Source organism: Diaporthe amygdali (assembly GCF_026229845.1).
Source record: "Diaporthe amygdali strain CAA958 chromosome Unknown NODE_10_length_1141467_cov_65_626103, whole genome shotgun sequence".
NCBI lineage: Eukaryota > Fungi > Ascomycota > Sordariomycetes > Diaporthales > Diaporthaceae > Diaporthe > Diaporthe amygdali.
In genome coordinates this window covers 281,051-307,267 of record NW_026517030.1, presented here as the reverse complement: position 1 = coordinate 307,267, position 26,217 = coordinate 281,051, and the positions used below count along the sequence as shown (strand labels likewise).

The 26,217-nt window shown below is 54.1% G+C and overlaps 6 protein-coding genes across 6 annotated transcripts; 2 read left to right on the top strand and 4 right to left on the bottom strand.

Annotated features, from left to right (window-relative positions):
• Positions 1-73: 73 nt before the first annotated feature.
• Positions 74-2,042, bottom strand: J7T55_009063 (uncharacterized protein; the record flags this gene model as incomplete). The annotated part of the gene is made up of 2 exons (XM_053141989.1): positions 74-1,528; positions 1,599-2,042. The coding sequence occupies 2 exons, from the start codon at positions 2,040-2,042 to the stop codon at positions 74-76; spliced, it is 1,899 nt and encodes a 632-aa protein (XP_052994904.1).
• Positions 2,043-2,497: 455 nt separating this feature from the next.
• On the top strand, positions 2,498-7,136 carry J7T55_009062 (uncharacterized protein; the record flags this gene model as incomplete). The annotated part of the gene is made up of 5 exons (XM_053141988.1): positions 2,498-2,789; positions 2,846-2,949; positions 3,003-4,005; positions 4,056-5,347; positions 5,400-7,136. 5 exons carry the CDS (start codon positions 2,498-2,500, stop codon positions 7,134-7,136), a joined length of 4,428 nt encoding a protein of 1,475 aa, XP_052994903.1.
• Positions 7,137-8,451: 1,315 nt separating this feature from the next.
• J7T55_009061 (uncharacterized protein) lies at positions 8,452-13,404 on the bottom strand (the record flags this gene model as incomplete). Its single annotated transcript, XM_053141987.1, has 4 exons — positions 8,452-8,572; positions 8,628-8,980; positions 9,055-12,762; positions 12,814-13,404. The coding sequence occupies 4 exons, from the start codon at positions 13,402-13,404 to the stop codon at positions 8,452-8,454; spliced, it is 4,773 nt and encodes a 1,590-aa protein (XP_052994902.1).
• A 3,105-nt stretch (positions 13,405-16,509) lies between these two features.
• On the bottom strand, positions 16,510-21,007 carry J7T55_009060 (uncharacterized protein; the record flags this gene model as incomplete). The annotated part of the gene is made up of 4 exons (XM_053141986.1): positions 16,510-16,997; positions 17,060-20,527; positions 20,593-20,693; positions 20,748-21,007. The coding sequence occupies 4 exons, from the start codon at positions 21,005-21,007 to the stop codon at positions 16,510-16,512; spliced, it is 4,317 nt and encodes a 1,438-aa protein (XP_052994901.1).
• A 512-nt stretch (positions 21,008-21,519) lies between these two features.
• On the top strand, positions 21,520-23,565 carry J7T55_009059 (guanylate kinase; the record flags this gene model as incomplete). Its single annotated transcript, XM_053141984.1, has 3 exons — positions 21,520-21,783; positions 21,839-22,651; positions 22,705-23,565. 3 exons carry the CDS (start codon positions 21,520-21,522, stop codon positions 23,563-23,565), a joined length of 1,938 nt encoding a protein of 645 aa, XP_052994900.1.
• Positions 23,566-24,289: 724 nt separating this feature from the next.
• J7T55_009058 (ATP-dependent protease La domain-containing protein) lies at positions 24,290-25,893 on the bottom strand (the record flags this gene model as incomplete). The annotated part of the gene is made up of 3 exons (XM_053141983.1): positions 24,290-24,323; positions 24,401-25,544; positions 25,620-25,893. The coding sequence occupies 3 exons, from the start codon at positions 25,891-25,893 to the stop codon at positions 24,290-24,292; spliced, it is 1,452 nt and encodes a 483-aa protein (XP_052994899.1).
• Positions 25,894-26,217: the final 324 nt, after the last annotated feature.

Sequence of the window (26,217 nt, the reverse complement as noted above, 5' to 3'; positions counted from 1 at the left end):
GAAGGGAAGACGGGATGCTTTCATTGTTTATACAGGCTCGTTACCGCGTTAATAACTCTGTACACGCGGACTACTAAGCTTCCAACCCCAGCTGTTCCGTCTCATCTCTACGGCCTTTCTTACCTAGCCCCAGCTGGGTGTTCTTTCCGAGAGTTCGGTGGACATACTCGTTCATAATCTTCCGTCGGATCAGGATGACTCTGGCGTCATCCGACCCGCGCTGCACCAAGCTCTGAGAAATCATCTTATCGCTGACGGCAACGACCTTCTTGGCAACATCAAGAACCGACTTCCGTCCGCGATAGTCTCGCTTCCAGCTCTCCTCCGGCGACTTGGAGGCTAGAGCGGTATCTGAGAAGGCCAAGGCGTTCGTCGCCAACCTCAGTGGCTCCCACACGCGGTCAATGGCGTCGAGAATTTGTCGGCCATAGGCAAGCTTGGCCTTAGATTCAATCGGGTACTTGGTTCTGTTGTCGAACTTCCGATAGTTGCTCGTTGCTACCTGCAGATAGAGCGTCATGCACTCAGCGTCAGGCGTTTTCATCTTCTGCATCATGGCATCGAAGATGGTGGTTGCGTTCTCGAAGGCATTCTCGTTGTAGCCGTCAAAGTGGCACATGAGCAAGCCACGCCTGACGACGAGGCCGTCAACCATCTCTGCTGGCATATCCTGGATGATCCGTGCTGCTTTCCCGCTTGCGGCCCCGGTGGATAGGGAGTCAAGGTAGTGCTTGTAGTTCCACCTGTCCGGAACGATTCCAAATGTGCCCGTCAAGTAGTCCCAGTATTTGACTGCTAATTTGGTCCTCCTGCCTAACCCCAGCGCCGTCATTACGAGCGATAGCGTGTTCTTGCCAGCCATTGGCTTTGGAGGGCCTTGCAATTGCATCTCTTGCTTTTGCAGCGTTTTGGAGGCCGGCTGGGATTTTGATTCGTCGTTTTGATCACTGCCGGGGTTTTCTTCTCGAGAGGAGGATAGCTCTTGATCGAGCCTTGGTGCACCCAGAACATTCGAAAGCAAGGCGAGAATAGACTCAGTCTCCTTTGCGCCCCCCAGAAGTAACAGCCGACCCATCGCGCACATTAGCTGCTCGTCAATGATGATCTCATTCTTCTTCCATCGGCTCATGACCTCATCCCAGACCAATTTTGCTCGTTGTATGGTCGTTTCTATGCTCTTTTTCACAGCCTCCCCGTCCGTACCGGTTCCATCCATAGAGTCTTTGTGATTGGAAGGCTGATGGCGAAGAGCATTGAGTATGATGGTGTATGTCCAGTTGTTGGGGGCGCGGGCCTTGTCAGCCGAACGCAGTGTGACGAACATGGACTCGAGGTCCTGGGCTCGTGAACAGACATCCAGGACCGCGTTGAGATGTGTGACGTTGGGCTTCAGTCGGCTGCTCGACAGCATGGTGTTGTAAATCTTGAGCGCCTCGCCGACAGCAAGCTTTGGATGCTCGGACTCGGCGCAGCCTTTGAAAATAATGGTGTATGTTTGCGCGTTTGGAAGTTGGGCTCGCTTTTTCATCTGCGGCTGGGTTAGCCTCAAGGAAAAGAGGTTTATTGAAGGAACGGGCTTTGGCCCAAAGGTCACCGACTTCATTGAAGAGCTTGATAGCAGCGTGCAGCTTGTTATTCTTAAACTGGTACTCTATACAATGGTTCCAGCTGACCACACATTGTTTGTCCTTGCTCGCCTCCCGGGTCAACAGCAGCGCCTTGTCGAAATCGTTCTCCTTCAGCTTCTTCACCACGTTTTCGGCTATGTGGTAAGGGTCTGTGGTGTACTGAAGCTCTTTCTTCATCGCTCTTCTTGACCTCTCGAGCGCCTTCTTCTTATCGACTTCCCTATCTTCGGGGGTCTTCTGCCTCTCCACTGAGGCTTCGAATTGGGCGAAGCCATCTTCCTGGTCCTGTCCCTTTCGCAGGAACGAGCTCGTCACGAACTGCCTCGGGAGGGCTGCCAGGCGAACGTCGGCATTTGGAAGTTGACGTAGAACTGAAGTTGATGCCCGCCTTGCGCATGCTTTGCAAACAAACATGGCTGAGACCTCACAACCTCAGGCGCACGTTGTGGTGGGCGGCAATTCGCAGCGAGGTTGCGCAGTAAGGAAAGGCAAAAAAATGTCGATTTGCTTAGACTTTCCCTGTTCCATGACGGAGCGTTAGTCTGTTCTGAGCTGAGCCATATAGGGCAGGCGGTGAATGAACGTTTCAATTATTGGAGGTCAGCCAAACGGCCGGACCCGCCTTCAGCACGCATGTTGCAGGGATTCGCGTGTGTGGGCTTGCTGGGGCGTACCGCGTCTACAAGAGTATGGCGCGTCTCCCCTGCCACTTTAAATCGAAGGCATGTCTTGTGCACTCTTCGCTTCCCACACACGACTCCACCACCAAAATATGACCTCAGTATACCAATAGACTCCCTCACATATTCGGCCTCTCGGCCAATTGACTATTCAAATATCTCTAAGACTTGCCAGAAAACCGGCTCACCATGCCGAAAGCCGACAGACGAGCCAAGCTTGCACAGCTTGCTGCGCTGCGAAAGGCTGGCAAGAAGACATTCGACTCGTATGAGGTCGAGCAAGTCGAAGAGTTATACGAAGAAGTTGATGAGGATCGCTATAAGAAGATTGTGCGAGAACGCCTGAACCAGGATGACTTCGTCGTTGACGACAATGGCGAAGGTTACGCCGACGACGGTCGTGAGGACTGGGACCGTGTTCAGCAGTACGATAGTTACAGCGAAGACGACTTGCCAGTCCGAGGAAAGGAGAACAAGAAGTGTGAGTGCCTCGGATTGTTCCGCACATGAAATGCACCTCTGACAATTGAGCCACAGCCAAGAAGCAGCGTGAGGAGGATCAATCCAAGCGGGACGCGACCGATCGAGATATCAGCGAGTTCTTCACCAAGGGCGCCACAAAAGCCCAGCCAAAAGCTAAGGTAGGAAGTGAAAACACTTGGAAGCCCAGAGACATGCCTCTGACATGAGATAGACCATAAAAACCGAGGAGGACGACGAATTCCTTGCAAGCCTGCTGGGAGAAGTTGATCAGAACGTACCGGCTGCCGCACTTCGCCAGTCCAAGAAGAGAGGAAGGTCCCCTGAGAAACGCCGTAATCGCATCCCTTCGCCAGCACCTGAAATCAAACGGCCCGCAACAAAGAGAGTCAGACACAGTCCGGACCCTGTCGTCTCGCTGCCACAAGATGATGATATTTTGATGGACGACGACACAGTTCTCCCATCGATCGATGATGATCTGCCTACGCCTTTCCCCGCGAATGATATTCCGACAAGCGACCCAGCCCCCTCGTCACCAACGGTCGATGCAATTGGGCGCAAGATGAAACCGAAGGCCGAGGCCGAGGTCGAAGATGAAGACGACGAAGATATGATGGAGGTCGCCCATGCCGGCGCCATCACTGCTGCCAGTGTCAACTTGACTGCGGCCAGACTTCCCAAGAGATTGATCAAGGCCGATCCATATCCTTCTCCTGCGAACTCGTCCCCACCCAAGGGTCCGGCTGAGGACGCAGTTGACTCTTCGGCATGGAACGATATCAATCAGCGTCTCAACGTTGTCAGTAGCTCTCCAGCGGAAACAAGGGGCATCAACAAGATAGACTACAAGGATGCAGTCGAAGAGGATGGCAGTCTGAACATGTTCTGGACAGACTACACTGAAGTCAAAGGCAGCCTCTGCCTATTCGGCAAAGTGCTGAACAAGAAGACAAAGTCATATGTCAGTTGCTTCGTCAAGGTGGATAATATCTTGCGGAAACTCTTTTTCCTCCCGCGTCAAAATCGCATGGAGCGCGGAGTTGAAACAACCGAAGAGGTTGGGATGATGGACGTCTACCAAGAGATCGACGCCCTCATGTCCAAGATGAATGTTGGCATGTTCAAGATCAAAGCATGCACGAGGAAGTATGCTTTCGAGTTACCGGGGATACCAAAAGAGACGCAGTACATGAAGCTGTTGTATCCGTATACTAGTGAGTTATCCTCTAGCCAACACCTAGCTCGTTGTACTGACACACAGCAGAGCCTGCTGTCGAGATGGGAACAAGCGGTGAGACGTATTCGCAAGTCTTCGGTACCAACACCGCTCTATTTGAGCAGTTCGTCCTGTGGAAGAACATCATGGGCCCTTGCTGGCTGAAGATCCAAGATGCTGATTTTGGCGCTCTCAAGAATGCTTCACACTGCAAGCTTGAGGTGCTTGCGGAGCATCCCAACATGATATCTCCCTTAAGTGACTCGGATAACCTTGACGCTCCTCCATTGACTGTGATGAGTGTGGCCATGCGGACGACGTTCAACATCAAGGATAACAAGCAGGAAATACTCTCCATCAGTGCCAGAATATACGAGAATGTCGCTCTTAGTGACACAACGCCAGCGGACAAACTTCCATCCCGGACGTTCACACTCATCCGGCCCAACGGCCCATCGTTCCCAGGAGGCTTTGAGCAAATGGCGAAAACTCGAAAGCGTGGTCTCATCAAGACTATGAAGCAAGAATCCGAAATGTTAATGTTCTTTCTGGCGCAAATCGACGTGGTGGACCCTGATGTCATTCTCGGCCATCAACTGGAAGGGGTTGACTATTCCGTTCTTCTCAGCCGGTTACGAGAGAAGAAGATACACCAATGGTCTCGTCTTGGCAGACTCAGGCGAACCGAGTGGCCATCATCCATAGGGAAGGTGGGTGGCAACGTTTTCGCTGAGCGTCAAATCATCGCTGGCCGCCTGCTTTGCGATCTCGCCAACGAAGCTGGCAAGTCGGCAATGTACAAGTGTTCGACTTGGAGCTTGACGGAAATGTGCAGTCTCTACCTCTCGGGCGATAACAAGAGGCGAGAAATTGACAACGAGGTCGCTTTGAAGTCGTGGGCAACGACTAAAGACGGCCTCATGGATTATGTCTCCCATGTGGAGACAGACACATACTTCATCACAGCCTTGGCGCTCAGAGTCCAGCTTCTGCCGCTGACCAAGATCTTGACCAACTTGGCTGGAAACTCTTGGGCAAGAACCTTAACCGGTACACGTGCTGAGCGGAACGAGTACATTTTGCTGCACGAGTTCCACCGGAACAAGTACATCTGTCCTGACAAGCAGCCTTTCAAAGGGCGACAACGCTTGGAGGAAGAAAATGCGGAAGAGGAAGCTGGCGACGGCAAGAAGAAGGACAAGTACAAGGGCGGTCTTGTCTTCGAGCCCGAAAAAGGTCTCTACGACAAGTTTGTCCTAGTCATGGACTTCAACTCGCTTTATCCTTCTATTATCCAGGAGTTCAACATTTGCTTCACTACTGTGGACCGGTCTTCATTGGTGAGTACTCCGTTCAATATCGTTGCTTGAATATCAACTAACACTGAAACAGGCTGAAGACGAGGACGCGGTTCCTGAAGTCCCTGGGGAACAGGAACAAGGCATCCTGCCCAAGCTAATCGCCACTCTCGTCAGTCGCAGACGGGAGGTGAAGAAGCTGATGAAGGACAAGACTGCAACTACTGAACAACTCGCGACCTGGGACATTAAGCAACTTGCGTTGAAGCTGACCGCCAACTCCATGTATGGATGCTTGGGCTACACCAAGTCACGATTCTATGCACGTCCTTTGGCCGTCTTGACAACATATAAGGGCCGTGAAATTCTCCGCAGCACGAAAGATCTAGCAGAGAGCAAGTCTCTCCAGGTTATTTACGGTGACACCGACTCTGTCATGATCAATGCCAACGTCGACAATGTTTCTGATGCCTACAAGGTGGGCCACGATTTCAAGAGAGCCGTCAACGAATCATACAGGCTGCTGGAGATCGACATTGACAACGTTTTCCGTCGCATTCTGCTCCAAGCCAAGAAAAAGTATGCCGCGATCAATATGATCGAGCAGGATGGCAAGTTCATCGAGAAGATGGAAGTCAAGGGTCTGGACATGAAACGACGAGAATACTGTGGTCTGTCCAAAGAGATCTCCAGCCGTCTTCTCAACGAGATTCTGTCTGGTGACGATACAGAGATATCCATTCAGCGTATCCATGAGTACTTGCGGGAGATCTCAGGCAAGATGCGCGAGCAGGCCATTCCTGTGCAAAAGTACATCATCTTCACGCAGCTCGGCAAGGCCCCCAAGGAGTACCCGAACGCCGACTCGATGCCGCAAGTGCAAGTTGCTCTACGGGAGCTCGCACGGGGCAAGACGGTGAGAAAGGGAGACGTCATCTCCTATATCATCACAGGCGACAGCAAGGGCTCTGAGTCAGTTGCCAAGCGAGCGTATACCCCCCAAGACGTCCTCAAGACGGGCTCTGACTTGGCTCCGGACGTTGAATGGTACATAGGCAAGCAGATCTTCCCGCCTGTCGAGCGTCTCTGTGCAAACATTGTTGGCACCTCCACGGCGCAGTTGGCGGAATGCCTGGGTCTTGACATCCGCCGTTACGCCAACAATGCCAACAACACGAGCAGCGGTAACAGCAACGACCTCGAGATTCACCCTCTCGAGTCCCAAATCCCCGACGCGGTGCGCTTTGGCGAATGTACGCGCCTGCAGCTGCGTTGCCGCTCCTGCAAGAAGTCGTCGACCTTCGAGGGCCTCCTCGGCAGTCCCGATCGGGTCGCACCGGCCGGCGTTGTCTGCGACTCATGCGGCGCCATCATCTCGACGCTCTCCGTGGTGGCGCAGGTCGAGCGCGCGATACGCACTGCAACTGCCGCATACTACGAGGGATGGCTTGTGTGCGACGACAGCAGCTGCGGGAACCGCACGCGGCAGCTGAGCGTCTACGGCAGCCGCTGCCTCGGGCCGAAGGGCCTTGCGCGAGACTGCCTCGGCCGGATGAGGTACGAGGTCTCGGAGCGGCACATCTACAACCAGCTGGTGTACTTTGCCAGCCTGTGGGATGTGGACAGGGCCAGGGCCAAGGCCAGCGGCGAGGGGAGTGACGGCGCGGTCGCCGACCGCGAGACGAGAGAGAAGATCCTCGCCCTGGCGGAGCACAACCGCACAAGGTTCGGGACTGTGAAGAGCGTTGTCGACCGGTATCTGGACAAGTGCGGACGGCAGTGGGTTGCAATGGACACGTTGTTTGCGAAGTTGGGCTTCGCTGCTGTCTGATGAAGTTTCTGTATCTCATGTTGGATTGTATGATTGGCGTTCATGTTTTGCATAGGGGGAAGACCAACACTTGCGTTTTCCACCGAATTCGGTGACGTGGAGTTCAAGGGGCAGTTCTCTTTAAACAGCTACGGTATTCACAATTATGTCCATAATACGTCCACCCAAAATACGTGTGCTATTAGGCCGATCCTCGCTAGAGCTTCGAGCGCATTCTTTCACAATCATTTATTGGCATTTCCGACAGACGTAGCTATCTAATTTCTTGACAGCCTGGCGAGACTTCTTGAATACTGGGCCTTCCAGGCTAGGCTAAGCACATATCTCCCCTCGCCAAAGACTGCGAATGAGGTTTCTTACGTGCGAAGTGCTCTCATCCATTTGGGTTACTCACAGCGGCCTCGAGAGCATCTTCACATTGCTCGAGACATTTGAACATCAGGATTGATTAATTGCTGCGCTGCATCATATAACATCTCAAAGTCCACAACGTCAACACACATGGATAAGCAGAAGCACCTGTCCGATAATAGAAAGACAATCCTTCATTGCGGCTGCTGGCTCCCCTTCCACGAATTAGATGTGATAATCATCATGATATACACGGCGCTTCCCCCTCTCAAAGATGGGAAATACTGCACCTCGGCCCCTCTCTAGCCTGGATCATAAGACATTATCCACTGTTGGCGACCAGTGGTGATCTCTCTATGCTCCGTTGGCCCATGTCCACCTTCCTGTACCCGTCGTCACTTTGGGAGATGGGCGAAGCCAGCAGCAACAGCAGCAAAATCGAGAAGAGACAAACGCGTTCTGTGAACCCTGTGAACTCCGAGAAAATCCCCTTGAAATACCATGGATCGTTGCTCTCAATTACCTAATCCTAGCCTGGTCCATTCCTGAGACAACCCGGAGCTCGATCGTGGCGGGTCTGGCAGTCTTGCCCATTCATCACAAGCGTTCCATCGTTGTCCGTCATGATCTGACCTTTGGTCTCGGTCAGTACCGAGTGTATCCCTTATCCCCGGCAGGGGAAGGTGGGCTCAGGTGGTAGAGAGCAACTGGACCCCGTCACTGTATTGAGAAAAGTCCAGAAATGAAGAATATGAAGGTGGATGCGAGGGAAAGCCCCTGTCTGAGATCATGTCTGCAGACGAGCCTTCTGTCTATGCCGATAGAGGTATCATGGAAAAGGGGAAATCTGGCGAACTTTTGACACGTATTTTAGACCCCGCCGTAAATGCAGAAACCGCCTGCCCAGTTTAGGTGCGCAGAGAATGCTCTAATGCGTATTGCGAACATTGGAAAGATGAAAGACTCAGTCCGCCTCCTTCTTCTCGCCTCCAGCCGGAGCTGCTGGCTTGGCATGGTTGAGCGCTGGCGAGGCCGACACGGAAGGTGGTGATGCAGGGTTCTCCGACTCCATGTTGGCAAGAGCACTGGATTCATGTTAGCGCTGCTCTGCGAGCGTCTGGTGTGGGATTGAATACTTACGCAAATGCATTTGTCGATGCCTGAGTGGGTGGGGTTCCGGTTCGCGACGAGGCACCGGAGTCCTCGGCACCACGCGCTAGTGAGCCACCTGGGCCCAGCCTCGTGTTACGCCCGCTGCTGCTGCGGGAGTTGAACATGGACGTCGGTCCGAGGGTGACATTGCCACTAGCAGTCCTCGATGCGGAACCCTTCAGACGGCGCAGGTCGTCCATACCGACGTGATTCGAGGTGGGCTGCTGGAACTGCAAGGAGTTCCTTGCGTCACCGCGCCCTCCCTGGGACCGACCGCCGGCCTGGCCACGATAGCTGCTTCTCGCATTCTCTGCAGCTTTCTGGGCAGCAGCTGCCTCGGCCTGTTGATAGTTGATTAGTACTAGACCAAGCGGATAGATGATCAGGGCTTGGGCCCTGCACAGCATGCACTTACCTCTGCTCGGATCTCTTCTCGTGTCTTGGGGCCCTTGAGGCCGTCCTTGGTCTGCCACCTATCCCTTCGCAAATCGATAATATCCATAAGCATGAACTGAAGTCGGCTTGGCAAATCAGGTGTCTCAACCAAGGTGGAGATGCGCTCGAAGTATGCGTTCATCATCATCATACCCTTCTCCGTGCTGTCAAGACTGGCGCCAATCGTGCGCAGTAGCTTGCTGAGTGACTCGATCTCAGCTTCATCGGGTTCGCCCTGGAAATCGAGAAGTTTTCGGACACATTCGTGCATGATACGCTCCGTGAGCATACCAAGCTTGAAGAGCTCGCCAATGAACTGGACGAGACCGAGCCCACGACGCTTGATGGCCATGGCCTTGTAGTACTCATCGGACAGCATGGCAGTTTCCTTGGACTCGCCCTCCTTGGGCTTGGGCATCTCAACTGCCCACCCGTGTTCAAAGTCCTCTTGACACCTGTTGAGAAGATACTTCCGGAAGAGGGCACCGCCGCTGACAACGTTCCCGTTCTTGTCCGTGATAGTGACATCTTTAACCTCGGGGCTCATCGTCTCCAGCATGCGCTTGCAAAACTTGGCATACATCGCAGCCCAGTGCGCCTCGTCTGTTGCCTTTTCAAAGGTAAGCTGAATGACTTGCCTGAGTGTCCGGCCATCCTGCTCGTCTTTGGACTGCGCTGCAATCTGGAGGATCTGGTCTGAGATCTTGTCAAAGTTCTCGGGGGTCATCTTGTTCAGGTTGGACTTGACCTTGCGCTGAACAGTCTCAGGGTCCATGTGGCCGGGAGCTTCCGCGTTCTGCACAGCTCTGCCAACGCTCTTTGGCTTCCAGCCGGTGGCCGTAGTCTGGATAGGCTTCAGATCCATGCCCGCGGTAAGAGGCATGGTCTTGCTAAGCTTAGCTTCTTGTTGGGCGTCAAACCCTGCCCCGCGCTTGCTGCCGCCGCCGCCGCCGCCACGCTGCGATCGACTACCTGAACGAGAGCTAGATTGAGCCAAGTTTGAGGATGATGTGCGCGACATCTGGCTGCCCCCGAAAGAGCCACCACGGAAGGAAGAGATCGGACCTCCGATGGCTGGGCGGGGGATCTGCCCCTGAGACATGGCAAATCGCTGCTCGGACGTGGTGTTGGGCGGGAGTGGCTTCCCAGGCGGCTGCGCAAATGCGCCAAAAGCCCCATTGGCGGTTCTAGATCCCTGGCGACCATTGGCACCGGCAGGTGTCCTGACAGATGCGGACCTGGACCCATCCGAGTCGCCGATCAAGCTCTTGACTTGCTGCGAGAACTCTGTGGAGGGCTGCTCCGTGAAAACCTTTTGGAACTGCAGCAAGAATGCTGAATCGTACTTGAATGAGCCGCCCTTCTTTGCCACGGCGGCATTGACAGCCGGGTTGGGGCTGGCGATACCGCTGGGGTATTTGACCTCATCTTTGATTGTCAGGAACCGAGCTGACTTCAGAGCCTGCATAGCTGCGGTTGGTGGAGCCGGCTCGACGCTGTTTGTCTTGAGTGGCGCAAGGTTCAGGGCTGCTGGTTTAGGCTTGCCGGTTGACTTGGCCGACGATGGCGCTGAGCCTATGAGAGACGTATCCTTGTTGCTGATGATCGTGAGCTTGGTGGAGTCCTCGCCGCTCTTCTGAGAGGCGTTCAAATCCGAGATCTTCTTCGTCAGGACTTCTGACATCGACTGGGACTGACCGCCCTCGGCCTCCAGGCGCTCCTTTTCACGGGCCTTCTCCTTCTCTTCTTCGAGGCGTTCCATCTCTCGCTCTTGTTCCCTCAGCTTGGCGTCGTTTGCGGCAGCATCCGCGAGGCGTTGTGCGTCGGCCTTCGCCTTTGCGGCCTCCTTTTCGACTTGCTTCTTGGCCGTGATCTTTGCCTGCTCCTCTTCACGGCGTTTGTCCTCCTCTTCCATTTCTCTAATCATCCTCTCCATGTACTCATCCTCGGTCTCCTGTGGCTTCTCCTCAGCCTTGGCAGCATCGGCCTTCTTTTGTTCCTCGGCCTTGACCTTTGCCTCTTCCTCAGCTTTGGCTTTGGCCTCTTGCTCGGCCTTGGCGGCGGCTTCTTGCTCGGCTCTAGCGGTTGCTTCCGCCGCTGCCTTGGCCTTCGCATCTTCCTCAGCCTTTGCCTTGGCTGCTGCTTCAGCCTTGGCCTTGGCCTCAGCCTCAGCCTTAGCTTTGCTCGCGGCTTCCTCAGCAGCCTTGGTCTCTTCGGCTGCCTTCTTCTCGGCCGCGGCGCGCTCTTCCTCCTTCCTCTGCGCTTCCTCCTTGGCCTTCAAGTCGGCAGCAGCTTCATCATCTGTCTTGGTCGAGTCGCCCTCCTTGGACTTCTTTACCTGCTCCAAGAACGCAGCCTTGATCTCATCCGGCTTCGCCGTGGAGATGCTTTCGGTCCTGGCATGAGACGCTGGAGTGGGAGCCTTGGGCGGGGGCGTTGGTGTCGACGCGATGACAGGAGGAGTCCTGGACTGTTGGATGCTTGGCGCTGGGGACGCAGGGGCTTTGAGAACGTTGAAGTTGACAACTTCACCTGCGGCGTTCTTGATGGTAACACCAGATTTCTTTGGCTTCTGGAATTGAGACTGGCCAGGAGTCGATGAGCCGGTGGGTGCTTTGGCCGGCGAGTTGTGACCCCCAGGAGCTCCGGACACGACTATGGGTCCTTGGGCCTGTCCAGTGCTAGAGGCGGGCCGCTCGGACATCTGCGAGTTATTACGTGACATGGGCTGACCTTGAGGGGGGGCAAATTGCGTAGCACCGTATGGAAGAGGCATACCAGCAGGGGCGGGTGACGCTGGGGGGTACATTGATTGGGGATGGAAGGGTTGCTGGGGGTATTGAGGCATGCCCATGTAGGCTGCCCTATTATCGTATGTACCTGGGTAAAAGCTCTGTTTTGATGCAGTCAGCATCCGTTCAACACGCTCAAAGCCGCCATTTGGGCCTGGCGAAAGGTCCAGACCCTTGTCACTCAAGAAAAGAAGGGGAGGGTTGTGGAAAGGAAGTTGCTGGTCAAGAGATGGGGCTCGGCCACGAAGAGGCCCGTGGTCGATCGTCGAATCACGACGCTTCCCCATGCGACGGTTTCTACCGCCGATCTCCTGCCATGAATTTGAAGAAGAATCCGGCTGCCGGTGATGAGATGGTCTGTTCTCTGAATCCCAGCGAGCGCCTTTCTTCTTGTGAGGTTTGAAAGGGGTAAAGACGTCATGACAGATGGGGGGCTTTACATGTGGGGGGTAGCCGCTTTGCTGTTGAAAGCCACCTTGCTGTGCGTATCCGCTCATGGGCGGTGGGTACTGCTGGGTGAAGCCCTGCGCGGGAGGGACGGGCATGGCGGCGCCCATGTTTGGAGTACCTTGGCCGGGCATCACCGGAGTGAGGGCAGGGCTGCCTCGCGCAGGCTGTGGCGAGTTGTGGTATCCGCCACCTCGGGGGTTGAACTGTTGTGGAGGCATTCCGCCGCGACCTTGACCTCTGTAGGACTGGTTCGTGTTAGGAGGAAATCCGCTGTGGTTTGGGTACTGGTGGTTGTAACCGCCGCCACGGCCACCTCGTCCGCCGCCAAAGCCACCTCGAGTCGGGGCTGGACCATGGTGGCCCATGTCGCTGTGCTGGGAGACGGCTGAGTCGCGTCTAGCGTGGAAAGACATTTGCGACATTGAGTTTGGACGTCCACCGATACGCTGAGGCTCTGTCAGCGCACTCTGAAGAATTGGAGAAATAGGGAGACTTACATCGCCATCGTTAGTGAAACTGCCAATCTTGAAAGTGTTCTCGGTGTTTCCAGGCCTTCCACCGCTCGTGATATTCTGGGGAATAGGCGAGGGGCTGGGAATAGGCGAGGGGTTCCGTCCGGCGCCGGGGATATTCACTGGGGCGGTTGCGTTCAGCTGCGGAGTGCTGTGTGGCATGGCTGGAGACGCTTCAGCGTAGCCGAACTGCAGCCCCGGAGGCTTGTTGCTCACAGCTCCGCCATTCGCCAGGTAGCTGGTAGGGCCGTTGGGCGGAATGGTGACGGAACCGTTGCGGGCGTGGTCGCCAGGGCCTCCGTTGACGTTTGGTGTGGCGGCGACAGTGGGGACGGCGGGAACAGCAGGTGTCACGGAAGGCCGACCGTTCACATTTGAGGCTGACGGGGATGGGACATTCTGAGGAGCGGTAGCCGAGGAGCCTGCCACCGCAGAAGGGTTGGCAGCTCCTACAACCAGCGGCGTCGAGGCGGGCTTCTTCGCGGCACCAGCGGCAGAGGCATACGAAGGAGCCGTCGAGGCAGCAGTGGTGTTCGGCGCCGGGGTTGTGTTGGGTTGACTCGCAGTGGAAGTCATATGTGATACCGGGTCGTCTGGAGACGGTGACACTTGTGATATGGTTCGCGCGATCGTGTGTGGGGTCGGGATGGGTTTGGACGAGTCGATGAAGACCGTAGCAGTCGATGGAAGTCAAGCCTCGATGTGGTGATCGGGGGCGAGAAGAGCGATCGGCTGTTGGCGTAGAGTCGTTTGACTATGCGCGAGAGTCAAGAAGGGAAAGGCGCTGCCGTGAACCAGTCGCGAAGTGAATCTGACCGATTGAAATCCAGATCAAATCCAACCTGATCGGGGTCGTGGATGAGAAATGTCCCTGACTTGTTGCGGACGCTGGGTCACTGTCAAGGAGTGAAGTGAAGGCGAGGGCAGGGCTGTGCGCTGCTGCGTGTCGTCGACTCAAAACCGAGATGGACGGACGGGATGGGAACCGTTCGGCGGATTGGGTCGCTTGGGTAGACCTTTGGACCTGTGCTCGCTCGCTCGCAATCGAAGAGGACCGACTGGGACGAGGGAGGGAGGGAGAAATGGAATGCAGCGACTCGAGAAGAGAGACCTGCAAGACCAAATCAAAAGGAAAAAGAACTATCTACCACTACCTTTCCTAGGGATGGAGGTTGGTGGTGATGAGAGGGGGGTGTTCTGGTTGATGATGGAGAGAAAAAAGAGAGAGAGGGAGAAACTCTGGTCTCAAATTTTTTTCTGCCCTGGGTGAGATGCAGCGGACGACGGATGGGCACGGCAACCCAGCCAGCCAGCCAAACGAGCGATAAAAGGTTTTGGGTGGTTACCCTTCTTTTTTTTTGGGCAGGGAAAGAGCGAGCTTGGGGCTTTGCGGTGCTGGGGCTGGGGCTTGAGTGCCTGCCAGAGTGGTGAGGTGCGGGTTCTGATTGGCTGGATGACGTCCGTTGCCCCACAAGACCGGGCAACTTTAGATACCACCCTAGTTGTGGTAGGCTCTGTTTGCAGCAGGTCTGCCTACCTGCACAGACAGTATCTTGTGCTGGCTGGCTGGCTGGCCTGGCTGGCTGGCCGGCCAGTTGGCGTTGCACCTTGTTGTGCCTGCCCTACCAAACCTAAGTAAGGCATTCACTTCCACTCATTATCACTCATTTCTCCTTTTCTTGTCACTCACTGTCTGTGTCAATGACTCCCAGTGACCCCATGTCTTGCTGTTGGATGATCCAGTCACTAACCTCAAGAGTGCATGAATGACTGCAGAACAAACTAACAGCTGCCTGTCTGTACATTACAGTTGTTGGTTCGCTGCCATGCAGGTAGTCATATCTCACACCTTCCTCCCGAGTCTCCAAGGGCCTGGATCCCGAGTCTGGACAGGTAGGTGCACAGGTACGTAGCTTGAGACGGCCAATCTGCATTGAGGCCAGGTCGAGGCCAAAGAGGGGGCCTTGAGCTGCCAAGATGAGTTACGCATATGCATGCTTGTCCACAGATGCCATACGCTGTGATTCTCTATTTTGTAGTACAGTCCTGTAGCATCTCAAGTTGCTTTGCTTTGCTTTGCTTTGCTGAGCTGAACCAAGGGCGACGCGGCTCTGTGGCGTCGTATAATTTACTGCATTGAAATAGACATATCATCCAGGTCGAGCCTTGACAGGGTTTCGCGTCTGCAAACACGCTAACACGCTACCCAGGTACTCCATACCTGGCTCCCGCGATTGATGGCACGTAAAGTAATGTGCTAGACTGCCACGCTTCCCATAGTCCGTAATTGGTCTTGACGCTACAGTTTGTGCCTCCGCCCGGCTTCCTCAATGCATGCTCCAGCTTTGCCACCTTTGTACTGTCCTCTTTGAAGCTGCTTGCAATTGTCTGGTGACGGACAGCCGACCACCCCTGCCAAAATAACCATGCTCCAGGGAGACTCGCCCCAGTCCCGAATTCGTAGAAAATTTACTGTAGGTACTTGTATTCCAGTGCTGGTTGCCTACTGCTTCGAGTACCTGTTGCTGGCTTCGCCGTGCTAGGGCAACGCAAAGCACCCAAGGAGATGGGAACTGCGCTCGGTCTGAGAACCGTGATGGTGTTGAGCAGGTTGCTCTAGTACCCCTCTCTCCGCGCGCCGGTGCGAATCATTCGTGTTGGCCCCATCGTGGGCGCGGGGCATTTGGTCAGGGTGGCAGGCCAACACACCGGCAGAATCCTGAGCCCCACAGAAAGGCGTCACCGAGGCCTTATCATTGCTATCACGAGCTGCAGCAGGTTTGCGACGTGTATCGTCGAAGGGAAAGGGGAAGAGGGTTGGGGCAGGGCCGAGAATTGAATCCGACGCGCTGCGCTTCCGACTCCCATTGTGTCCTCTGCGCAGCAGTGTCTTACACAGATTCATTCAATACAAATCTACTCGCTCCAATGGTGATACACAACAATACAATTAATTGCAACCGCTCATGTCGAATCCGGGAGGCTCAAAAATAGTTGCATGGTGGAGGGCTTATGGATCAGCCAGAACTGTACAGTTTACAAAAAAACTTCCAGAACATGCAGCATGACGACAACGGTCTCTAAAGGTTGCAAGCAACGCCACATGCAGCCAGTGAGTGACGCCTATAGTTCAGCGGGATGGCAAATCATCAACAGGAGCTGCTTGGCCCTTGGGGTCAGTGTGGTACACGGAGGCAAGTAGAAATGATAGTGTGGCACAAGGCGAAACCTACAGGCATCCCCTTCAGTTCGACGCTTCGGAGTTAAGGTGCGACCAACTTGTCTCCGTCAACTGTCAGCATGCAGGCCCAAAAATAGACCCAATCCAGGCATTCCGTGTCATACGATGGACCATTTCGCCCCTCCACAGGGAATTTTAAGTGACTCAGAAGCCTCCGCTTTATAATTCTGCTTCAGGTCTACTCGAGACGAAGCAGGGTAGGCACAGACCGAGAACCAGAAAACGGGTACATGTCGCCGCTGGCACGGCTGCTCATGCTCCCAGCTGAGTTGATTATACTACCTACAACCCCTGAAAATCCGATGCTAGTATGGGAAACCGTGCCGACATGGCCTTGTTGCTGCCTTGGGCGGGATCGTATCTATGCCTCCCCTAGTCTTGGCAAACCAACCTCTTTTATAAACAAAAGAGGCTCTGGATAAAAATGAGTCAATCATGGCTCAGTGCTCCTCAGCCTCGGTCTCCTGATTGGAACCCTCTTCCGCCTCCTCCGCCTCCTCATCCTCTTCGTCCTCTTCAGGAATCGGCTCGATCTCCTCTTTCTGAGCATCCAGAACCTGCTGCATCTCTGCGTTTGAGGACTGTCCCCTCTCTGCTTGTAGCTGCTGGACCTTGGTGCTCGTCATTTCAAATACATACTGGCCCAGGTGCTCCACACCCTCCATGATTGCCTCGCCAGCCACCGTCTCGTTTGTATCCTCGGATAATTTACGCTGAGATGGCCAAAGTTCACCCGTTACCAAGGTCAGCTTGTCTGGCCGCTTGAGGAGCTGCTCAAAAGCTTCGCGGAGCTCAAAGCAGCCCTCGAAGATTTCGCGCCGGCCCAGAATGTACAGGCCAAGCTTTGCTCGCGAGAGAGCCACCGTGAGCCGGCGGATGTCGCGGAGGTAGCCAACCTTCGAGGTCCTTGTGAGTGATAGAATGATGTCTGTGCAGCTTGTTAGCAGCTAGTATATAATGATTGGGGATGTCAGTACGATAGGCACTCACAATCATTCTGCTCGCCCTGGTACTTGTCGACCGTAGTCACAATCTTGGGCAGACCAAAAATGGGATTTCGGGCACATCGATGGCCAAGAACATCTCTGATCAGTGCCCGCTGACCAGCGTAAGTGGTAAGGATACTGATCTTGGAGGCAGGATACCCGAGCAGGCGCATGTATTGGTAGATTGCCACGGCGTACTCGGCTTCCCCCAGATTTTGAATGAAGTGAGGCGTGGGCTCGACTTCGCCCTTGCCCTTGTAGTCCGGCACATTGATGAATTGGTAGTCGTATTTGAACCCAGCATTGGCGACAAGATACTCCTCTGCGCTCTCGACATGGGGCAGGTTGCCCAAGTTGTTGTACCGCCATTGGTAGAGTTTGGCGATTGATGGGCGAGCCCGACCCTGTTGGTCGAGTGTGATAGCTGGTACTCCCAAACGAATGAGGCGAGAAAATAAGGACTGCTCCAAATTTGCGAAGTCACGGAATGCAAGATTCTGGACGACGGGGGAGTTTTGAAAGTGGTCACCACAGAGCACGACCCGCTGCAAGGGCATCTGTCCATCTTTAGGCTTCTGCATAGCTAGCGGAATGAAGTTCTCAATCTCTGTGATCTGGGCAGCTTCCTCCATTACGACATTGTCGTAGTGGAATCCGAGTTGGGCAATCTCTCCGCGCCTCATCGCGGCGTGCGTGGAAGTCATTGCGACTATGCGTGCCTCGTTCGTGAGCAGGTAGTTCGCCTTTTCCCGGTCGCGTCGCAAGATCTCGAAAGGAAGAGCATCGGCAAGCTCGGAGAATATCTTAGAAATGTGTCGATAACAGCCATTGGCAATGTTCATGACCAGCTCACGGTCTGCCTCGGGTGGGAATAGGGGTTGGGGGGCATTAGAGAAGTAATAGTGGAAAGGGAATGCTGCCACAATGTCCGCCGCTGAGGTATCCTCAGATGTGGCTAATTCGGAGAATTTGGACCACGCAGGCTGGATATAGACAGAGTTGAAGTAACCCGCTGTCTCCGAAGAATTGCCATGTGCTCCTGGGGCCCCAATACTGGCAGCTAGACGAGTCACTTCCTGAAGATACCCATCGCGGTTCTCGAGGAAGGACTCAACTCGCCCATGTTTGCTGAAGTTGCCCTCTGTGCCTAGATCTTCTTCCCCGTGGCCCAGACGAAGCAAGTGACGTTCATCGATGTCAAGAGCCACTATTTTTGCGAATAATTGATTCAAGGCCTGGTTGCTGTGTGCTATCAGCAGTGTTCGCTGCTCGGGGAAATTGTGGTAGATATTGTTGATGATTTGAGTTGCAACGTCGGTCTTGCCGGTTCCTGGTGGCCCAACCACTACGGTAAGTCCAGGTTGCGTTCCGGACAAGATACCCTCGATTTGAGCAGGAGTGAAGCGCACGGCGTTCAACTTCGGAGCATCGACTGGGTACGGTCCGTTGTTTGGAGGATTATATGTCGAGACCTTGACAGTTTCGACATCAGCTATCAGGGCGGGTTCCGCATCTCTCCGCCTCTTTTTGGATGGCTTAGATGGCGGCCGCTCTGCAGGTCGCTCCGCAGTCTCCAGAACGTAAGGTGGCCCGAAGCTACCAGTAACATCATCACCGGGCTCGATGATCTTGCCAGGCATGCTCTCTATCAGGTGTTGCCAGTCGAGAAATGTATCACGATAATCAACCGTTTTGAGACGGTTTGGCAGCTGTTTATACGATGCGCCTGCCGGGTCGCCGTATCCAAGGAAGACTTCATGCAGCCATGATGCCAAAGGAACCTCTGACAAAGTCAGGTTCTTGATCGACTCCAGTACAGGCTTGAAATTATTTTCTCTGCCGCTCCTGCGCATGACGAGATTGATGCTCTCATACACGTCAGGCTTGCCAGCGGACACCCTTTGCTGGTCGATTTTATACATTTTGGCATCCAGCTTGAGCTGGAATTTTCTCACCGGGCTCCGCGAATGGCCATCAAAGTATGCGGAAGAATCTCTGATGGCACGGCCCTTGTCATCTAGGATCTGTATGATTTCGCCACATCGTACAGACCGAAGACCCAGCTTTTCGGTCTCCGTCGCTTGAAGCGACGTCTTTTTTGATTTTGGGGCTTCAACCGCCAGGAGAAACACGACATCGTCTGGTCGCAATGCCTCCCATTCACGACGGACGTTGTCAGCGAGGCGACGGACATCGATGACTATTTCCGCACGCACCATGGCAGGCTTATCGTCGCCCACCAGTGCGGGCATGACTTCTAGAATCGACGGTTTCGAAATCGAAAGAGCCATCTTGGAGAATCCCGGGAATGCTACCTCGCCGGTCCTCCCAGTCTCCGGCTTCAGCCTCCGCAGGACATCTTCAATGTCTCGCCGTATGCCATAGAACGACTCACACCTGTAGAGAACGAATGACCTCCAAAGAAAGTCCCCCACAGACAAGTACTGCAAGTTGAGCTTTGGTATCGCTAATGGGTGTGATCCATCGTAGGAGTCAGTCCTAAGCAGGCTCTGTTCGAACAAGGTGTCTTCGGTCGGCAAGAGACTCATATCCCGGACGATTTCCTGGAACGTTTTCCGCCTCTCAAAGGTAGAAGACAACACTTCAAGCAAGAATTTGCGATCGACAGTCAACCCCGTTGATTCTGGGTAAGCCGTCCGCAGATCGAGCAGGGCTGACAGTTGAAGTAATTCCTCATCGGTGAGGGGCGCAAGGAGATTTTCGAGCTCTCTCCTGTCGTCAATCGCAGCATAGTTCGAGAGGGCAAGAACAGTCAACTTTTCTTTGAAATGTTTCAGGGCAGTCCTCTGCAATTTTGCAAGTCTTGCGCAATGCCGTTCATACGCCTGAGTCTTGCCTTGCTGAGCCCCTGTCTGGTCGTCGATTGTGAAATGTGTGTAATGAGAGAGTAGGGCAATGAGATCACGTAGGAGCCCATTCTCCTCGTCGTTGAAGGTAGGCGACAAGGCGGCCGCTGGAAGGATGTGCAGGTCTTGCAGCAGGTAATTGACGTACCGCCGGGTCGGCAGTTGGCTCTGGAGATCGGAGAGAAATTCGGCGAATCGCTCACAGTACACAACGTCATCTTTTGAGACGTGCTCGGAGTAGAGAAGGCCTAAGAAGTCGAGGGCAAGGGTGTATAACCAAGACCTGTCGAAACGTAACCGAGCCTTGGTTGGCTCGTCCGCGGAGTCATATCTCTTCGCCGACGCCCTCCAAGCTTTGCGCAATTGGTTATGCTCGGTCAATTTCTCATCCCTTTTCTTCTCCGTCGACAAATTGTGCCACATGGATATCGATACCAGAGGTGCACACTCCTTTCGCACGATCGCATAGTCCAAGCTCTGGAAGGCGTGAATCACGAAGGATAGAATGTGAGTTCGGACAACGACTGATAGCGAGCGATCCAGGCTCATGGAGAGTATGCGCCGGAACAAGGCCGAGAAATCGTCCGGACGTTCTTCGAAGATGCCTGCAGAGCCATGTCAGCACGACTGAGATATGACCACTGTCATCCTTGGCCAGCCCTGCACTTACCCCATGTCTGTAGGTGCTCCCGTCGTTTCGCATTGGTGATCAGCACAATAAGGAGGACGTGATGGTTCGAGGACGCTTCGCTATATCCGGGCCAGAGATAACTGTAGAGTGGCGTCAGCATCTCGACGACAATTGAAATATTCGCGAAACCTTACCTTTCCAAGACCTGTAAACTCTCCAGCTCCACGAGTGCTGCCGATGGGAACTTCTCTTTCTCCAGAGGATCCCATATATCCTGCTTCAAAACATCGTTCTTGACCTTCACTTTCGTAGTCCTCTTGGAGGCCTTCAGCCAGTGTTGCTTCGCGACTCGCGCAAACTCGGACCCTTCCTCTGTGACCGCCTCCACGGCCTTTGGGGCCGCCGCCTGCGTGGTTTTCGCGGTGCTCTTCCTCTGTCTCTTTGCTGGGGGCATGGTGACGGGTATTGGGCGACGAGACCGTCACTGCGTCGCGTTGCTGTTGAAGTAGACGCGCCCAGGCACGTTGGGAAATTTTGTCACAGTAACCGGCTGCTGCAGCGCGGCAACGGAAAGCTTCAGCCTTGCGTCACTAGTGGACCCATCCCGCGCGCGCTAAGAAGCTCGGGCCATGAACGGCGATCCCTGTCCAACATGCAGGCGACCGGCGACCTGAGCTGGACTGAGCTGCCCCATCAAGCCGGAAGGAGGAAATCCATTGTTGCGCGACCTGCGATTGGCGATCCTCAACCTTACTACACCCTCGACAAAGACAACCTCAGACTCCCGTAAACTGACGGTTGCTCTTCATTCCAACCACCACGCTTCGCATTAGTCTTCGGCTCCTCCCAAACATTCAATAGACCGTCCAGTATCAAGGCGGCAATCCTGTAGTGTCGGTCGCGCTGCCGCGGCGCACTCATCTGCCAGCCTATCCTCCGCGTCTACTGCCCAACAGCTCTTGCAAGATGCCTTCGCTCGAAGTTGACGACTATGGTGTCACACCTGTTACCACATTTGTCAGCTTTTTCGAGGAAGCTCTGGACGCCGCGAGCGCGATCAAACCGACAGCTGCGATCGATCCTCCTCTCGAAGAAGCCGACCTCGAAGGTGTCCTGAGCCGGCTGCCCGAAACGCCTCATGCCAACGAATCACAAGACACACGCCAGCGGAAACATCACAGATTTGCCGTCATTGAGACTGCAGCCCGTGGCATCCTCAGTAATCTCATCGTGCGTCACCCATCTGCAATGCTGCACAAGAATCAGGTCAACTGATCTTCTTCAGGCCCAGGTCCCCATCGATTCAAACGACTTTGTCAGAATATGGAACCTTTTCGACATACTACAATGCCTCTCCGATCGGGGCCAATGCGACCCAGCTCTACTCGTGTGGCTCCTTGAAGACCTCCTCGACAGCCAGACCATTCCGGGTTGTCGAAAGATTTTCGACTACCTCGAGTCACGGAGGCAACGCATCATCTCCAGAAACTTCGCCGAGAAGAAGCTCATAATACTGAGAAGCTGTAACGAGCTTCTGCGCCGACTTTCACGCGCTGAAGACACGTCTTTCTCGGGCCGCGTCTTCATTTTCCTCTTCCAAAGCTTCCCTCTTGGTGATAAGAGCTCGGTTAACCTCAGGGGTGAATACCATACTCAAAATGTCACAATCTATGATCAAGAAGCTTCCAAAGCCGATCATGCTGAGGACAAGATGGACGTCGACTCCGAGACTACTCCTGCCAAAGATGGGGAGCGGCCAGTGCCGAGCAAGGCCGTCTCTTTCAGTGACAAGAAAGAAGCAGCACTGGAGAAGCCTCTAGATGCCGACGCACTCTATCCGGTATTTTGGTCTCTGCAAGAGAGCTTCAATCAGCCTAAGAAGCTCTTTTCGCCACCCCACTTCAGCCAGTTCAAGACCTCGCTACAGGCTAGCATGGCGGCATTCAAAGCAAGACCAGTACAGCAAGAGCCGAAATCTTCGAAACAAGCCGAGGATAGTAAGCGAGGGCTGAAGAGGAAGCGGAGCTCTGATGTCGATACCATCGTTGATACTTTTAATCCAAAGTACTTGACAAGTCGTGATCTGTTCGAGCTCGAGGTAAGAAGCACGGAAAGTTACCACTGCCACTCTTTTACTGACTCACAACGCAGATCGGCGATCTATCACTGAGGAGATACGTTCTGTTCCAGGCACTCATCATCATGGACTTCCTGCTGTCGCTAGCCCCAAAAGCCAAGGAAGAGTTGTCATCAATACCGCAAGTCAACAAATCTGTGGCTTACTTGGATCAAACCCTCAGCGAGGAGGACATCAAATGGGCAACATCAATGAAGTCGGACATATCCAAGTATCTTCTGAGCACCACGCCTGATGGCCCCTTCTTCCTGAGACTCGTCGAAACGGTACTCATCCGAGACAAGAACTGGGTCAGGTGGAAGATCGAAAACTGCCCGCCAATCGAGCGACCAGCTGTCACGCCTCAGGAGTGGGCCGAGACCATGAGCAACGCAAAGTCTCTCTCGACAAACAAGAGACTGCGACGGGAGGCTATGGGTTCGCTGTCGCTCGACTTCCTGAACGACGAACAGGACGCAAACGCAGTGGAGAAGCTCAAAGACCCCGAAAGATACCAGCTTCCGGAGCTCAAGAGCTTCAAGCGGAAGATCCAGGAGGACGACCTCGAGATCGAGATGCCACTTTCCAACGACTCAAAGGCGGCCGCCGTCGAGGGCAAAGCAAGCAAGACTTGGAGGGCCTTGCGGATTGCGAGCAGGTCAAAGCTGGCGCTGTTCGATCAGATCGAGTCGTACGAGGATATCAATATCCTCTTCGAGGAGAAGAAACCGGAAGAGGAGGCTCATGAGAATGGAGAGAGTGGGGAGAATGGGGACGTCGGGGATAATGATCAGACCATGGATGAGGTCAAGGAACAAGAGTCTGAGCCTGCTCTAGAGAATGGCAACAGTGAAGCTGCGGCTGTGACGGCAGAAGTGGTGTCGACAGAGGCTTGAATAGAGGACGAAAAGAAGTCAGCAGCTGGAGCGAGGCTGCGAGCTGGATCAAGTGGTCAAATCTGGTCCGTCCTCGTACATGATACCCAGGTAATTCGAGAAGTACGACGGTTCGATGCGGATAAACCGAAACAAAATCGTTACCTCCAACCGTTCACCCTATTGCAAGCTTCGTGTGTGTGTGTAAGAGGCATTGTTGTGTCCTAACTCGTAGCGGTCCCCAGCGCGTGAGGCGTGGTTTACCTTTTATGTGGTTACTGTGGCAGTCTCCGAATCTGTTTAGGGTTCCGGTTGGCAAGCGCTAGCTTCGAGTAGGGTGGACTTCTTCTAACCGTCCCACCCTTCGACTGACTCAACTTTTTATGTCCGTGTATCTGGTGTCACAGGTATGCTTCTTAAAGGCTCGAATTCTACTGTTGTACTGATAAGTGTCCGTTCTTTTCAATTTTCTATGACTCCTACTAGAACAAGAAGCTACATTTTCTCGTCTTATTCTTCTAGTTTCTTATTTTCAAGTAAATCCCGTGTTCTCTTTCACCCTTTGATGTGACATGGTATAGTGATGTGTTGTTTATAACACTTGCTGCAATCAAGGTGACTGCCTAATATCTATTTGTAGGTGAATATACACAACTTGGTATCACAAAGACAGGTACAAGAAAAGTTCCGTGCAGAAAAAAAAATCCAAATGCCCATCCACATATGCCTCAGAGGGAAAGCGCCCTCACATGACACAACAAAAACGCTCTGGAGGCTCCCTGATCTTGGTGTCAGCATGGAATGAATCCAGAAGTGCGTAGCGAAAGGATAAACTGTCCACGAAACCATAACTCACGGTTCGCTCCAGTTAATGATCCACCGACAACATATCTTCATCCGCTGCCGGACAGAGGTGGTGTCCAACATTTCGAGCTTCTGCTCCTCCGCGATCGGAAAAACGCTTGCAAACCACCATGGAAATACCGCGGGGTCGCTAGGGCAATCGCCAAATACCGCTAGGATGCGGGAATTGAGCCATCTTGGGTTTGTGGCGGCCATCTGTGTTATGGACCGACTGGCAAACCTCATCAAGGCTTTTGTCTTCATCCAATTGATGTCGCTGCTGGACGGTTCCGCGGGCTCGGAATCTCTTCCCTCTGGTTTCAGCCTGAAGTCCGCAGCCTCCCGCATTTCCTCCTCATACAAGCTGACATCAGAAAAGTCCTCCACCTCCGCAACAGCATATCCGTCTCGGTGGAAGGCTTGGCGCTTGACCCGGAAGCGCGAGATGCCTTTGGTTTCTAACAAGCTTCGTCCGTCAGAGAGGAACGTCGCCGCCTCGACTCTAAGGTGCGTGCCAATTGTCGTACTCCGGTCAAACAGCATACCAAACTGTTTGCCTCCGTGGCCGCCTGCCCATGTTCTCATGATCATTGCCCGATATCTCTGCTCGAAGACGTGCAAAAAGGTTGGCATCCCTGGGAACGATACAGCGCACACAAAGACTGGCACGTCCAGGCCTGAATTGTCGTAGACAGGATACGGAGACTCCCCACGAACGATTGGTTTTCTCTGTTCAAGCTCGTCCCCCCAGAAATGGGTTGTCAGGCGCAGTAGAAATCCATTTGGAGGGAAGAGACGGCTGTCCAGATATGGTAAAGCGATGTCGCCGCGACACGCTGGACAGTGTGGGCCGATTTGGGGTTGCTCGAGCGCCCGTTTGATACAATGTCGGCAAAATGTGTGACCACAAGGTGTGGTCCATGGTTCGTACAGCAGCTGGTAGCAGATGCCACAGTCCATTTGACTGCGCAACAGACGGTCCATCTTGCGGATATCCAGTATCAGGTCGTCGTCTTCTGGGTTGGGGCCTGCTGCCTCCTCCGCGTCTGTAATACGGCCGAGGCTGAGCATCTCGAAAGCTTCGACCAGCTTCGCCGACCTGGTTGGACCGGCCAGGACGAGCTTGGCAGTGTAGAGAACATCCGCAGTGAGTCTATCTGACCAACACGCTTCTATAGTATGCCCTTCTAGACAACACGGGCACCTGAACTCGTGCCGCCGCTCTGCCGTACCAGGCCATAATGTCTCGTCAATGTCGGGTCTGGGCTCGAGCGGAGGCAGGCAGGCTCTGCAGATGCAATTCCCGCAAGGTAGCTCGATGGGATTGTCCAGCAGGCGCTTGCACTTTGGGCACTGGAATACCCGTGCGGTGGCCCAGAGACCCTTCAACTCGGCCTCAGAAGCCAGCGAGGAATGGTCGTCGTCGTCGTCGCTGGCCGGAAGCGGGACATCAAAAGGCGATTGCTGCAGTGCCGTGAGAGCCTCGGACTGCCCGGGTGTAGTCATAAGGACGGACTTGCTCGACTTTGTTGTAGCCTGGCCGGCCTTGACGAGGTCAGTGAAGGAAAACAGCTTTGGGAACCAGGAGACTTTTACCAGGTATTTTCCGGGTCACTCCTTCTAGACAAATGGGAGCAGCAGAAATTCGCAGAGACGCTAGACAAAATAAGGTCGGAATATGGCCGGGGAAATTGTTGGGTACAGTTTTGTCGCTGGGGGTGTACAAATTTAAGGTGGATAGTCGAAGGGCCTCTTCAGTTCCCATAATGGAGCGGCTGGCCTCTGTGTGCTTGGTGTCAAACTGTCGTCGTCATTTCAAAAGGAGAGAAG